Genomic DNA, 16,382 nt, shown 5'->3' with positions numbered 1-16,382 from the left:
CAAGGAAAGTGTTTCTGAAGAAGAGAAATTTGTTAACATCGAGTATAGATTCTCTTCTGAAAGTATTTGTATTGAGTGCAGCCATGTATGGAAGTGAAACATGGACAGTAAATAGTTTAGACAAGAATAGAATAGAAGCTTTTGAAATGTGGTGCTACAGAAGAATGCTGAAGATTAGATGGGTAGATCATGTAATTAGTGAGGAGGTACTGAATAGAATTGGGATGAAGAGGAATTTGTGGCACAACTTGACTAGAAGATGGTATTGGTTGGTAGAACACGTTCTGAGGCATCAGGGGTTCAGCAATTTAGTACTGGAGGAAGTATGGATGGTAAAAATTGTAGAGGGAGACCAAGAGATGAGTACACTAAGCAGATTCTGAAGGAGGTAGGTTGCAGTAGCTATTCAGGGATGAAGAGGCTTGCACAGGATAGAGTAGCATGGAAAGCTGCATCAAACCAGTCCCTGGACTGAAGACCGCCACAACAACAACAACAACAGAGCAAGTTGCCAATATCTGCACCACATTGAAATGTTATCAAGATCTGCTGAATATTTATGCAGCTTCTCTCAGATAGTACTTCATTAGAGAATACTGCACCATCTGCAAAAAGCCTGATTTTACTATTAATATTATCTGCAAGGTCATTAGTATACAACATGAACTTCCCTGGGGCACACGTGAAATTACTAACACATCTGATGCTGACTCTCCATCCAAGGTAATATACTGCATCCTCCATGTCAAAAAGTCCTCGATCTGGTCACAAGTTTCACTTGATTCCCCATATGATGGTACTTTTGACAATAAGTGTGGGTGTGGTGCTGAATCAAATGCTTTTCGGAAATCAATAAATATAGCATCTACCTGATTACTTTGATTCAAAGCGTTCAGTACGTCAGTTTGTGCGATTTCACATGATCATTGTTTTTGAAATCCTAGCTGTTTTTCACTGAGGAGGTCATTCTGTTAAAGATACCTCATTATGTTTGAACTCAGAATATGTTCTAAGAATCTACGACAAATCAATGTCAAGAATGTTGGATGGTAGTTTTGTGCACCACTTCTCTCCCGTTCTTGTAGATGAGTGTGACCTGTACCTTTTTTTAAGAGCTGGGCACGTTTTTTTCGTCGAACTATTTATGATAGATTATAATTAGAAGAGCGTCCAACTCAGCTGCAAATTCAGTATAGAATCTGACAGGGATTCTGTTAGTCTCAGAAGCGTTGTTCAATTTTAACAGTTTCAGCTGTTTCTTGACACTACTGACACTAATACTTACTCCATTCATCTTTTCAATGGTACGAGGATTAAATTGGGGCAATTCCCCTGTGTTTTCCTTTGTAAAGGAACATTCGAGAATGAAGTTCAGCATTTCAGCTTTTGCTTTGGTACCCTCAATTTCAGTTCCTGCGTCATTTGCTGGGGACTGGACACTAACTTTAGTGCCGCTAACAGCTTGTATATATGAGCAGAATTTCTTTGGTTTCTGTGAAAGGTTTTTTGACAGTATTCTGCAATAGTGGTCACTGAAGGCTTCACACTTTTCTCTGACACCTCAACACATTTCATTCAGCATCTCTATGTAGCGTTTTGCTCTGTTTTATAGCTGTTATGCAGTAGTCTGTTTCTTTAGAAGTTTTTTTTATGGTGACTGTATACCATGGAGGGTTTGTCTCATTATGAACTGTTCTACTGCATACATATCTGCCCAGTGCATAGTAAACTACTCTTTTATATTGGAGCCATAGTTCCTCTACATGCTTTTGCCCTGTGTTGGAAGTTTCAAGCCTCTCATTGATATGACACCACTGATTTTTTATCTAGTTTACTGAACATATATATTTTTCTGCTTGTTTTAGTTGTCCTTTGTATTTTGGTAATCATTGTTGCCAAAACAGCGTCATGGTCACTGATTCCATTTTTGGTGGGGACATCATCAAAGAGGTCAGATCTATTTGTTGCCGTTAGATCCAATATATTTCCATCATGATTGGGGTTCCTATCTATCTGTTTTAGATAGTTTTCGGAGAAGGCATTTGTTAATGTTTCACAAGATGTCTTATCACGCCTGCCACTAACAAAATTGTAATTTTCCCAATTAATTGCTGGATGATTAAGCTCTGCCAGTGATTACAGTATGATTGGGGGACTTATGTACAAGTGAACTAAGGTTTTCTCTAAAGTTTTTAGTGGGCAATAGAAGGATGCCAGCCTTGATGCTGAGTCTTGCCAAATAATCTCATATGCACTTTCAATTTATGTCTTGGTGGATTTTAGTTTCTTATCTACTGCAATAAATATGCCAGTTTCATTTCCCGTTTGCCTATCCTTTCAATATACACTTAAATTTTCCCCAAAAATCTCACTGCTATCAATTTCAATTTTAACCAGCTTTCTGTACCTAGTATTATGTGAGTTTGACTGACTTTCATCAGTATTTCAAACTCTGGCAGTTTGGGGGGGGGGGGGGGGGGGGGGTACAAAATTTGTGGTAGTTAGAGAATTGTTCAAGGGATAATACTGATGGTATATAATGGAATTGTTTAGTTTATATTTTCATGCTGTGGTCTGTATCAAGAATTTGACTTTTTTTACAGTGACACAGCAGCTGTTTTAAAATATTTAGTGTCATAATTGTAAGCAAAGGCTTCTGATATTTCTATTGCACATTCTTTCAAAAGTGTGCCATCCCTGAAGCATTTTTGATCTTTAGCTAATTCTACATATGAAGCTTTTACTCTTTCTCTATAAAACTTTATGGTTCGGGCAACTCGTGGAAAAAGTAATAATAATTTTTTTTTAAATATTTGTCCACGAAAATGCATTATTCACCACGAGACTTAATGTCTTTTTGGAGCAAAGATTGCTACATTTGTTTTGATGTAAGCATTTTTTTCCTATTAACCCAAACACTGTTTCTGTCAAAATTGTGTACAGAAAAATCGTTAATCTCCTACACCACATTAAAATACAGTTTTCAGTATTCTTTCTTTTGTACATTCTCGTAAACTGTAATAGAAATGTAGCCATAGGAATAACCAGTATCAAAATAGGAATAATAGCCACAATAATAATGAAAATGAAACATGAGGAACAGTGCAGTATTAAAGTGAGTAAATCCGAGTAAATCGCCGCCAAGGCCAAGTGAACCAGTGAAACATCAGTGTATGAAGTCTGACAGCAGATGAAGGTATGAGAGCATATGCTTTGATAAAGCTGTCACAGAGATGCTCCCCCTATCGACTGCCAATCAACAAATGATCAGGTAACCATAGTAAGTGACAAGGTCGTGACAGCACAGTGTGAATAGACTTGGAGGGTGAAGACCTCACTTGAGGGGAATGGTTCACGAGCCATGCTGAAATAGGCCTGGTTCGGGTCAAAACTGTGTGTTATGTCTCCAGTTGTGAATGGGACAGTGAGTCTTATTTGCAGCATTGAGTCTGTCACCACATCTCGAAGGGTCATGTCACTTTACAACAAGAAGGGTAGTCAACACAGGAAGTTGTCTGCTAAATTAGAACACATTACAGTTACATAATTCAAACATTCAACTGCTTTCATGAGAGAGAACACAGTGAAGTTCTGCTTAGCCTCATATTGGTTGCCTCTGGTGAACACAACCAACTGATGAGTGCTACCTGCGAATTACATCATGTAGTTACCTTGAGGAGAATGTAACAAGGGCAACTGGGAGAGCTGTCGACACAGTCTCCAGTTGATCAGTTTGGCATAGGGATTGTGGTTATTGCTGAAACAACTGGGTGTCAGTTTAATTCTGTAATTAATATGATCTTATCCTCACAATCCCTATATCACCAATACTTAGGGGGTTGTAGTACATTTCTGAAGTCATCTCTTAAAGCCGGTTCTTGAAACTTTGTTAGTACACTTTCTTAGGGCAGTTTGTCTATCTTAGAGTCTCCCAGTTCAGTTCTTTCAATATCTCTGTGACATTCTCCCATGGATCAAACCAACCTGTCACCATTCGTGCTGCCCTCCTTGTATACTTTCAGAAATATCTGCTTTTAGTCCTATTTGGTATGGTTCCCACACACTTGAGCAACATTCTAGAACCGCTCACTCAAGTGATTTGTAGGCAATCTCCTTTGTAAACTGATTGCACTTCCCCAATATTCTGCTAATAAACAGAAATCTACACCTGCTTTCCAGTACTGAACCTATGTGATCATTCCATTTCATATCCCTGCAAAGTGTTACACCCAGATATTTGTACGAGTTGGCCAATTCCAACAGTGACTCAATATTATTACCATAAGACAGTATGGGGTTTTTTGTTAAGCACATAATTTTGATTTTTTGAATGTTTAAAGCAAGTTGCCAATTTTTGCACCACTTTGAAATATTATCAAGATCTGACTTAATATTTATGCAGCTTCTTTCAGATGTAGATAATTGCATATTCTTCAAATAGCCTGAGGTTACTATTAGTATTGTCCGCAAGGTAATAATGTAAAATTACAAACCAAATCAAATTTTACAAATAAAAACGACACCTTTCTTTGACAAGGTTTCTTTAAAAAGAAAAATTGTAGTACTGCTGCTGTGGCTAATTGATTTCATTTTGTACTCAGGTTATTAGTAAAAAAATAAAGAAACACCTGTTATAACAAAGAGAAAACAAGTACTGAAAAATATCAGTTATGCAGAATTAAAATACTGGTATTGGTTTTAGCTGGTCGGTTTTTCCCATCCCTAGTTTGACCTCCAGGTATCCATTATAAACAGTACAAATCCCCAGGACTGTAGTGTGAAGAATGAGGGCAAGCATTTACGTAGAATGGAACTTGAATCATTAATCTTGGGTTTTCTTCATCAGTGAGTGAAAAATTTGCCTGATGGCTGATGTTTAAGTAGTCTGTGTGGAGCCATTTATCAAAGTATGTGGCGCCATCTATCAAAGCACTTCATAGGCATGCAGTCACACCGGTTTAGCAAGGAGGTGGGTGAAGTCATATTTCGGGCTACTTCGACATAACAGTGTGCATGGCTCTAATCATTATTCATTACTAGCTGACCCGGTGAACTCTGTTCCGCCTTGAAGCCAATAAATAATCAGATTTTGGATGTTAAGTTCAATTTTTATTACGAAATACAAATAAAAAATTAAGTATTTTAATGATTCTTTATGTTTTTTGGTGCATAGCTTCCACTCTTCAATTAAGTACCTTGTGATACACGACAATTTTTGTTTTATTATCAGGCACAAGAACAAACAATGCAGATGGTCTTCCGACCTGTGAACATGCCACATATAATTGACCATGTGAAAAACATGGCTATTACAGATTTAAACCACAAACTTTCAAGGTTTGGCCTTGTGATTTGTTAATGGTCATGGCGAATGCAAGACGGATCGGAAATTGTAGTCTTTTAAACTCAAACGGTGTATCGGTTGGGATCATTGGGCTCTTCGGAATGAGAACTTCCTCACTTTCGAATTTTCCTTTGAGTATCGTCGCGTAAAGAACATCGTTCATCAATTTACTTACCACCAAACGTGTACCGTTGCACAATTTTGGTTGGTTTATGTTTCTAAGCATGATTACTACGGAGCCAACTTTTAGGTGTAAATTGTGTGGTTGTAAGCCAGGCACATCCTAGGAGTTTAAAAATTCAATTGGATAGTTGATGGCTTCATCTTCATTTGTTACACAGTCAATAGATTTGAATGAATGCATTTTACCAATGATCTCATTCTGAATTATGTAGTTTAGGTCATCTACATCTTTATTCTTAGCCGCTAAAATTGCTCGATCACTCAACCATTCATTATTTTTGTAGTTAGTAATGATGTTTGGGAATACTTCATTGATAAGTTCGTCTTTTGATGAGACAAAGTTGCAGAAATTATGAGGAAATGAAATCAATCCGCTCGATTCTTCGACAGGCACTCGACCATTACTGATAGTCAGAAATTGCTCAGAGAAATCTTCAGCAGATGTATCATTAAGCAATGTAACTCTCATGTTTGCTGTCAGCTGAAGTTTCTTCACATAGCGCCATAGATTCGATGATTTGAGGCAAGCATTTATTTTGTCTGCAGCCGTAAGGCAGCACAATCCATGCGTTTCTCCGGAAAACTTCAATGCGCCACAATACTCACAAATAACGTCCATAGGCCCAATGCAAACGCAAGGATGCAAGCAGTAATCAGTGCTGCAATCGTATCTAAACGCTGCTAGATTCAAATCATCTCGTGATAAATCTCTTCTTGTGTGTCGAAAATTATCTACATGTTGATCTCTGTTGTTCTCTCGATGATTTCACATTGCCAACCGAGCTGTTTCACGGGCTGCCTCACTTTGCTCTTGTGATTGAGAAGCACGAAGTCGAGCCATACTAACGCAGCGCTCTTCACGGGCAATTTGTTGTTCTTCTTCAGTCCTTTCATTCACAATGTTTTGTATTCTTCTTGCATTACAACTTTCTTGAGAAATATTTGATCGTCTTGATCACGGTATTGTTAATGATGACTGAAAGAAAATACAAATTATTTCTTTAAATTTTTAATTAATGATATATACTGATACTTAACAATAGACGTTTAGCTGTCATTTGCATTTTGTTATTCCATGCCAGATGCATTTTTTTCGTACCACGTTTTATAGCGGTCGAACGGGATAAAAAGTATCCTAGGTCCGTCTCCTGGTTCTAAGCTACCTCTCCACCAATTTTCAGCCAAATCGGTCCAGCCGTCGTTTAGCTGACATTTGTGTTTTGTTATTCCATGCCAGATGCGTTTTTGCCATACCCCGTTTTATAGCGGTCGAATGGGATAAAAAGTATCCTATGTCTGTCTCCTGGTTCTAAGCTACCTCTCCAGCGACTTTCAGCCAAATTGGCGCAACAAACTGTTGCCTCATCAGGAAAGAGGGAAAGACGAAAGGATGTGGGTTTTAAGGGAGAGGGTAAGGAGTCATTCCAATCCCGGGAGCGGAAAGACTTACCTTAGGGGGAAAAAAGGACGGGTATACACTCGCGCGCGCACACACACACATATCCATCCACACATATACAGACACAAGCAGACATATTTAAAGACCTTAAATATGTCTGCTTGTGTGTGTGTGTGTGTGTGTGTGTGTGTGTGTGTGTGTGTGTGTGCGTGTGCGTGTGCGTGAGTGCGAGTGTATACCCGTCCTTTTTTCCCCCTAAGGTAAGTCTTTCCGCTCCCGGGATTGGAATGACTCCTTACCCTCTCCCTTAAAACCCACATCCTTTCGTCTTTCCCTCTCCTTCCCTCTTTCCTGATGAGGCAACAGTTTGTTGCGAAAGCTTGAATTTTGTGTCTATGTTTGTGTTTGTTTGTTTGTGTGTCTGTCGACCTGCCAGCACTTTCATTTGGTAAGTCACATCATCTTTGTTTTTAGATATATTTTTCCTACGTGGAATGTTTCCCTCTATTATAACAATAGATATTTTGTGTGCTGTGTATTATTAGGACAGGATTCTCCAACAGCCCCTACTGCCAACATTTTGGTAATGGGTTCATTTTCAAGACAATAACACATGAGCACATTGCATCCAACTCACGAACACCTTCCTTCAGGTGGCAGGAATCAACTGAATGGAAAGGGCAGTGGTATCTGCTGACATAAACTGGTATCAGCTGACTTGAACTCAATTGAGCATGTTCGGGAGGACGACGATTCAATCCCGCGTCCGGCCATCCTGATTTAGGTTTTCCATGATTTCCCTAAATCGCTCCAGGCAAATGCCAGGATGGTTCCTTTCAAAGGGTATGGCCGACTTCCTTCCCCGTCCTTCCCTCATCTGATGAGACCGATGACCTCGCTGTCTGGTCTCCTTCCCCAAAAGCAACCCAACTCAGTTGAGCATGTGTAATCACAGTACTCCTCCCTAGTGCACTGGATTACGTCAGGAGAGTTTCCATTGAAGATTAGGACAGGCTTGAGCACCAGTGTCTCGCACACCTTGTGGGCAGTATGCCAAGGAGAACCCAGGCAGGTTACAATGCGTGGGACGCAGAAACATTTTATTGAATGTCACCCATCAGCAGATGTTAATTTCAGAGAGGTGCACATTCAATCTGCCTTAATTTGTGGTATTTTTTCTTTTTATTTAACAGTAAAGATTTATATAAATTCTTTTTCTCTCAATCTGTGCTCCCTTGGAATTTAAACACGTATCTGTTTACAAATGTCCAGATACTAAGGGGGGGGGGGGGAATTGTTAGTTTAAATTAAGCATATACTATATAGAGAATGAATTTAGCAAACCAATATACGAGGAAGGTTTGAGAAGTTCACGGAATGGAATAGAAAAAAAGTCTTTACATCATTGAAACTTTTTTATATTTCAATGTATTCGCCTTGTAGATTAATGCACTTGGTCCAACGATGTTCCAGTGCCTTGATCCCATCTCAAAAATGAGTTTCCTCCAGGCCTACAAAATAGTTGTCAACTCTGGCTATCAATTCTTCGTTGGAAGTGAATCTTTGTCCACCAAGAAAAATTTTCAGTTTTGGGAAGAGATGGATGTCTGACAGCCATATCAGGTGAATAAGGCAGGTGTGGCAACAATTCATGCCTTAGTTCGTGTAAGTTTGCCATTACGACGGCACACGTGTGTGGGCGCACTTTGTCTTGATGGAAGGTGAGTTTCTTCCTTGCTAAACCTGACTTTTTTTCGCATATCTTTTGTTGCAATTTGTCCAGGGGGTTAGCTTAGTATTCTCCAGTAATTGTTTGCCATGTGGGGAGGTAATCTACATACAGAATACCCTTCGCATCTCGTAACACTGACGCCTTGACCTTTCCTGCCCTAGGAATTGTCTTTGCTTTCTTTGGTGGCAGAGAATCAGCATTTTTCCTCTGCTTTAACTGTTGTTTTGTCTCTGGCGTATAGTAGTGCACCCAAGTTTCATCTGTGGTTACAAATCTGTGCAAAAAATCTTGTTCGTATCTCCTAAAACAGGCCAAACGTTGTTCAGATATGTCCATTCTCATGCGTTTTTAATCCAGCATCAAGAGTCACGGTACCCATCTTGCACATGATTTTTTTCATTTATAATTCTTCAGTTAAAATGTGATATACCCTCTCAGATGACATCTGGAAAGTGTGAGCAGTTTCATGCACTTTCAATTGGTGATCCTCCATGACCATTTTGTACACTTTTGCAATGATTTCTGTGTGGATCATCATCTAAGCTCTTCTGACCAAATTTAAATTGATTTGTCCAATTGGCAACAGTTGAATATGAAGGAGCAGAGCCCTCCAGTGTATTCTGTAAATTGGTATGAATGTCCTTTGATTTCATGCATTTCTTTACGAAGTACTTAATCACTGCTTGAATCTCAATTTTTTCCATCATTGCAAATCACTACGCAGGAACAACAAGAGCCACCTCACCACCACAGCTCTCTTCCAAGAGCACTGACGTGACATGTGTTTACAGGCAATGTCCAATGAATATCACATCAACAACTCATTGCGCTATCACTGACCTCTCGTGGTGATTCCGAGAACTTTTCAAACCACACTCGTACAGTGTCTGACCAAAAATGTGAAGCACATAGAATGGTAGGAGGAGACAAAATGAAACTTCACGCTCTGAGAGGAAGTGTAATGTTATTTTAGTAATTACAAAATTTAGTCAAATTCACAAAGAACATGGCAGTATGAGCTCTCGTATCAATATGGCATTGCAGCCCCTCTGGCATGGGTGCATGCACTGATTCAGGAGCTAAGGGATTCATTAAGCCATCTCTTGAGGCAAGCTGGCCCGCAACTGTTGTGGTCCTTGTTATCCTGGGTAATAGAACTGTGATGGAGTTGACAACCAAGCTGGTCCTACACATTCTATCGCAGACATATCTGGGGGATCTTTCTGGCCATGGGAGTACATGAGGACACAGGATGACGTACCATTATGTTGTCAGTGTACCCTCAGTCAGTACCAGCCGTGACCTGAAGTCATACCCAATGGCTTCCTATACAGTGGACAGCAGGAGTAACATTGCTGTACCTCTCCAAAATGTTGGAAGAATGGTATTTCCTCCCAGGTTGCTGCTGTACTTGCTGACAATGGTCATCTGGTGTAGCACAGAACGATTCATTCGTGGACACAATATGATGCCATTCATCAGCAGTTCACACTTCTCTGTGCCTTTCGTGATGTGGTGTTAGCAGCAATCTTTGCATGGGACAGTGATTCCGTAGTCCAGGTGCTTCTAGTCTCAGACCAGTGGTGCAGGATGACACAGAATGTTGCAGGCATTGATGTGAAGGACTACGTTTGATGGACAGTACGGTTGTCCCTTGTGATGATCAGACATAACTTTGATGAAGAGTATGCCTGCCATTACATTCCCAAGCAGTCCAAGATCAGGACACAGTCAGATCCCTGTACCCCCATATCCCTAGATATTGGATGATCAAATATGCTGAGCAATAGGAGGCCCACAATGAGGCCCTTTTCAAATTGTCAGGTGCTGATAACACGGCATTTCCATGAAATGCATAGTGTTCAGTCGCCATTTAAGGCTGTTTACAGGCCTTTTATACCCTACCAGGTGTAGTAACAACAATAATGCATTATGGTGGCTGTTCTACCTGCCACAGAGAATTGCTTATCTAAGCATTTACATACTTACACATGGTGCTTATGTGTAATAAGAAATTACATTGACATCCGTCCTTGTCTTCAGAGTGCTTTTTGCCAGACAGTATATATATATAATATGTGTGTGTGTTCTGGAAAATGTAATAATTTACAAAATGTAATAAAAAATTTGTATTTTTTGTTGTGTTGGGGAGGCAGGAGTGTGCTTTGCCTAGTGTTTTATTACTCTGTTTAATTTTACTTTCTTTATTTTTATAGGATGACATCATTAAAGAGTTCCAAGAGGAGATGAGAAAGATGAAGGCTGTGATTGTGAAGCATGAGAACCGTATACGTGCCTTGGAAGCACGTTTAGCAGCATCGACGCCAGCAGGTGGCGGCCAAGGGGATGATGAAGGTGGTGATGGTCTAGGGATGGCGCACCCACCTGTCGCTGCAGGAAGTGGCGATTCTGTCAGCAACAGTCATCCGCAAGCTGTGACTGCATCTTCATCAGATGAATTAGCACCTGATGAAGTTTAGCATTTACCCAGATCCATTCGAATTGGAAGTAGGCTACAGAGTCATCACTGTGATTCCCATATTGGGTCAGTCACTTATATGTATTTTAAACGTTTTGTAAGCTAGGCGCATCTGCTATATTTTTTACTTTCAAAAATTGAGTTAGAATGTGTAAAAATAACTGCCTTCATTTATTTTAAATACAGCTGCATTTGCAGCATTGGTCTTCCTGATGAGATGCTGCCTTGGGAAACGTCTGAGAGAAATCTCAATTATTTATTATATTTTTAATGAACTGCACTTATTGTTGTAGCTGATACCAAAAACAACACCCAGTATTTTTCAATACACTTGACCCATAATTTTACCTGATTCGGTTTACCTTAACTTATTATTGATTATATCTGTTACATTGATCATTCAGGCGTTTACAAATTTATAACCTAGCTGATGTTTAAGTCTGTTATTGTCTTGATCCCATTGACGTTCTACCACTGTCTATGATAATCCTACCAAAACGTTTTTTGAGCATCTAAATGTGTTTCTTCATACAGTGTGGTGTTGCCAAATGTAATCAGTAGTTGAAATTCCTGCACATAGCAGGCCAGTATTTTTCTGTGTAGTTCCCCCTGACATTTAGTTGCAAAAAATGTTCTTGATTGATTGAACTTACTGTATCTAGCACACACAATACTTACTTCATGTTATTGGTGTTTTCAAGTTGTGAGGACTGTACTGCCACAAAAAAATATGGGCTCTTCATATATGCTCAATGTGTGTGTGTGTGTGTGTGTGTGTGTGTGTGTGTGTGTGTGTGTGTGTGTGTGTGGGCGCGTGCGCGTGCGCCTGTGGTGTTTAATGAATGAGAGACCACTTAATGCTCACACTGCAAGTTAATTAGTTTAAAGTGCTATTTTTATTACATTCTTGATCTCTGTTACAGAAGAATCATCAGAACCCGCATTTTTAAGTGGATTTATTTATGTAATTTAACAGCTTTAAGTATTGTTTATCCATTAATAGAAAGAATTAAGTTTTTTTAGAATAGCTGTTGATGTGTACTCGGGAGACAGAGTTGTAAAAAGAAAAGACTGTTAAAGAGCTTGTTTTGAAATACTAGTCGCTTATGCACATAACTAAAAGGAGTCATAGTACTTCGGTGCTCAGCCAAAACTTGCTCTTGTGCTAATCTACCATGCTGCAGAAACTACTATTTGCTAGTAATAGAGCTTATATTTTGTAAAGAAGAAAACGTTAATTTCTGAAAGCTGTTATCACTTGTTTTTGAACGCACACTTTTAATGTGATTTTGAATTGACTTCAGTGTCAGTCCTTTGAAGAACAGCACATTTTCAAGCTGTTTAGATTTCAAATGTAAATTGTTGGATTTTGTAGAAGTTTAATGTTGACATATAATTATGTGATAACTTTGTCCAAGCCAGTAATAACTATTTTTGTACTCTGAAGTAAATTGTACTGATATTTCATACATCACAACAGCATCTTAGTGTACACCATGAGCATGTTGGAGAACATTAAGTGGCTATAATTTTGATAATGATATATATATTATATATGTGTGTGTGTACTCATTCTGCATATCTCACTGAAGTAGACTTTGACTATACTTTGTTACGTGCTATTCCTGCTATGGCATTTTACCTTTGAACAGTGAGCTCAAATGCTTCTTGATGATTGTGTGGTAATAGTTATGATATTTTTACTTTCTTGCTAAATTTACAGTCATTGTTTTATACTTGATATGGGTGATGTAGCACGAGTCATTACTGTTACGATTTTTGACCTATTAAGAAGATGAGTTTCAGGTTCCTAAGCTATTAATTTAGAAACCGAAAATGAATGCCCTTCATTGTAACATAGTGAATACAGCAATTCAGAAAATAACTCTGTAGGAAGTGTCTTTTCAATGCCAAATTGTAAATAAAGCAGTAAAGTCTGAAGCCCCCACTTATCATTTCAGGTGATATGCATATTGTATAGATACATCATAAAAATCCCAAAATGGTTCATTATTCTTTGTAAATATATATGCATATAAATATATATATTAGTAATTATACCAAAATGCTTTTGTCATTTCTAAGGAGTCCATGACATAGTATGTACGTTAAAAGCCACGTGTAGAGGCTTTCAAACAGGCTGTGTATTTGTTCTGAAAGAAAAGATAACTGTGACAACAAAATTGTCTGTGTTTTTTTTTAACTAATTATACATGACTTTTTCTTAACCCACTGTGAGTTGTTAGACTTTAAAGTTTACTAATTCTCTTGTAGTTCAGATTTTTAAATTAAGAATTTTTCTGTGATTGTGTAAAAACTGCCATGTTAACTGTACAGCTCATGTTATACTTGCTTAATTTTATTGTTATTGTGGAAATGAAATTGTGCTTATTCTCATTGCAGCATTTACAGTACAAAGTGTAACCCACTTACTAAAATGGTGCCTTCGGTTGAAAAAAATAATATTGCATGATTTCTTTCATTCTTTGATCTAAATTCATGTACTTAAGATATAATGTATCTAATATAAAATTATTGTTCTGTAAATTTCATTTAGTTTAATAAAATGTTAATTTTTGTCAATTCTTTTTCTTCATTGTATGTTGTCATTGTCCCTATAGATTAGATTACATTAGATTAATACTAGTTCCATGGATCATGAATACGATATTTCGTAATGATGTGGAACGAGTCGAATTTTCTAATACATGACATAATTAGGTTAATTTAACAACATACTTAAGTTAATATAACAACTTTATTTTTTGTGTTTTTTGTTTTTCTTTTTATTTTTTTTTCTTAATTTATATCTAAAAATTCCTCTATGGAGTGGGAGTAGTTGTCATTCAGAAATTCTTTTAATTTCTTCTTAAATACTTGTTGGTTATCTGTCAGACTTTTGATACTATTTGGTAAGTGACCAAAGACTTTAGTGCCAGTATAATTCACCCCTTTCTGTGCCAAAGTTAGATTTAATCTTGAATAGTGAAAATCATCCTTTCTCCTAGTATTGTAGTTATGCACACTGCTATTACTTTTGAATTGGGTTTGGTTGTTAATAACAAATTTCATAAGAGTATATATACTGAGAAGCTACTGTGAATATCCCTAGATCCTTAAATAAATGTCTGCAGGATGATCTTGGGTGGACTCCAGCTATTATTCTGATTACACGCTTTTGTGCAATAAATACTTTATTCCTCAGTGATGAATTCCCCCAAAATATGATGCCATATGAAAGCAATGAGTGAAAATAGGCGTAGTAAGCTAATTTACTAAGATGTTTATCACCAAAATTTGCAATGACCCTTATTGCATAAGTAGCTGAACTCAAACGTTTCAGCAGATCATCAATGTGTTTCTTCCAATTTAATCTCTCATCAATGGACACACCTAAAAATTTGGAATATTCTACCTTAGCTATATGGTTCTGATTAAGGTCTACATTTATTAATGGCGTCATACCATTCCCTGTACGGAACTGTATGTACTGTGTCTTATCAAGATTCAGTGAGAGTCCGTTTACAAGGAACCACTTAGTAATTTTTTAGCAGTTTGTGCTTGTTGTGTATCATTCTGGTGCATTTAAAATTTGAAAATCTTGAAAGTTTATCAGTAGTTGTTTATCAGTAGTAGAACAGTACACTTGCTTTGTCACCTTTGGTAAAATCCTACACATCATCTTTGACAAGAAGAACTGACTATTTTTGTTGCTGTTGTGATGAGCATACCTGTAGATGAGTTGTGATTCATAATTTGAGTTATGCTGCCCAAGATTGTCCCCTTGTTTATGTTACAACTTTCCAAAACAGTTTTCAAAAGAAAACTGTACATGCTCAAAATAATAACCATTTTCATAACTGAATTACCAACCTCCCCCCCCCCCCCCCTCCCGCCTCACTTAAGCAGTCAATGGCTCAATATAGAGAGAAGTCAAAACAACCTAGGGTAAAGTTAAAAGCAAAGGTGTCGATGTTCAAAGTGCAAGAGGGGAGAGAGCATGTAGGTGGAAAGAGTACGTACATTTTCAAAAATCATTTGAGGAAGTGGCAACCAAACAACTATTCAAGTTGGTTTGTAGAATTGAGTTGAGACATACCATCAGACTTTCAGAAAAGTATAATCCACACAGTCCAAGGATAGAAAGGGCAGATAACTGAGAAATATTGCACAATCAGCTTAACAACGCATGCATCCAAGAATAATAAATTGAAACACGGAAAAGAAAACAGAATCTGTTAGATCATCAGTTTGGCTTTAGGAACAGTAAAGACACCAGAAACGCAGTCATGATGTTGCAGTTGATAGTGGAAGCAAGACTTGAAAAAAACTTTATAGACACAATAGGCTTTGTCAATCAAAAAAAAGTGGTTGACACAGTATCATTGTTAAAGACACTCAAAATTCTCAGGAAAATAGCACTTAGCTGTAAGGAAAGCCAGGTAATATAAAATATGTACAAGAACCAAGAGAAAAATGGATGACCCAAGAACAAAGTGTTCAGATTAAACAGGGTACAATAATGGACATAGTCTTTCACTCTTACTGTTAAATCATACATAAAAGAATCGATATATGGCAAAAGTGCAGGTTTGTATGGAAGCGAGTTTGGACTGGGGAAACTGGAAAAGGAGGATACTGAAAATTAGGTGGCCTGATAAATGAAAAGATTCTCTACAGAATCAATGAGAAAAGAAACACTGAAAACACTGACAAGGAGGAATGGGATGGTTGTCATTTGTTAAGACATCAGTGAATAATGTTGCTGGAGGGAGTCATACAGGACTAAAATTGTAAGGGAAGACAGAGACTGGAATGTAATCAATGAATAATTAGGGATTCAGTTTTGGGACACATCAACCCAGACGACTGATGGCCCCTCCATGCACACACAGAAGTACAATGATGTATGATATATCTGCCTAATGCAAGGGAAATGTACCATACATACAGACATGGTTAATAACAACAGATTCTTGTTGCTGCTGGGGATACAGTACTTATACGGATTGCAAATCATTTAACAAATTCAGGGGAAATTCCAATAGTAATGGGCCCTTTTAAATTATCCACAACTACTTCAACTTCCGGTAATATTCATTTGAAAAGAAATGCTACTAAACGTTTTGCAAATTTGACTGCTGATTTTCTGCAGTTTTATTTAGACCGCTGCAACGGAGTGTGCGAATCAGCTAACCGGTTTAATTTTCCCTTCATTACCTCATCTCGTTCACTAAAATTTTTC

At 37.9% G+C, this 16,382-nt stretch overlaps 1 protein-coding gene across 2 annotated transcripts in view; it reads left to right on the top strand.

Annotated features, from left to right (window-relative positions):
• Positions 1–13,720, top strand: part of LOC124712008 (coronin-6) — a 97,022-nt gene extending 83,302 nt beyond the window's left edge. For both annotated transcript variants that reach the window (XM_047242297.1, XM_047242296.1), the window contains exon 9: positions 10,875–13,720. In XM_047242297.1, the coding sequence (XP_047098253.1) occupies positions 10,875–11,138 (264 nt within the window). In that variant the 3' untranslated portion in view covers positions 11,139–13,720. The remainder of the gene's footprint in view (positions 1–10,874) is intronic.
• Positions 13,721–16,382: the final 2,662 nt, after the last annotated feature.

Source organism: Schistocerca piceifrons, chromosome 8, assembly GCF_021461385.2.
Source record: "Schistocerca piceifrons isolate TAMUIC-IGC-003096 chromosome 8, iqSchPice1.1, whole genome shotgun sequence".
In the NCBI taxonomy this organism is placed as follows: domain Eukaryota; kingdom Metazoa; phylum Arthropoda; class Insecta; order Orthoptera; family Acrididae; genus Schistocerca; species Schistocerca piceifrons.
The sequence above is the reverse complement of the archived record's forward strand: the minus strand, read 5'-3'. Positions and strand labels throughout refer to the sequence as shown.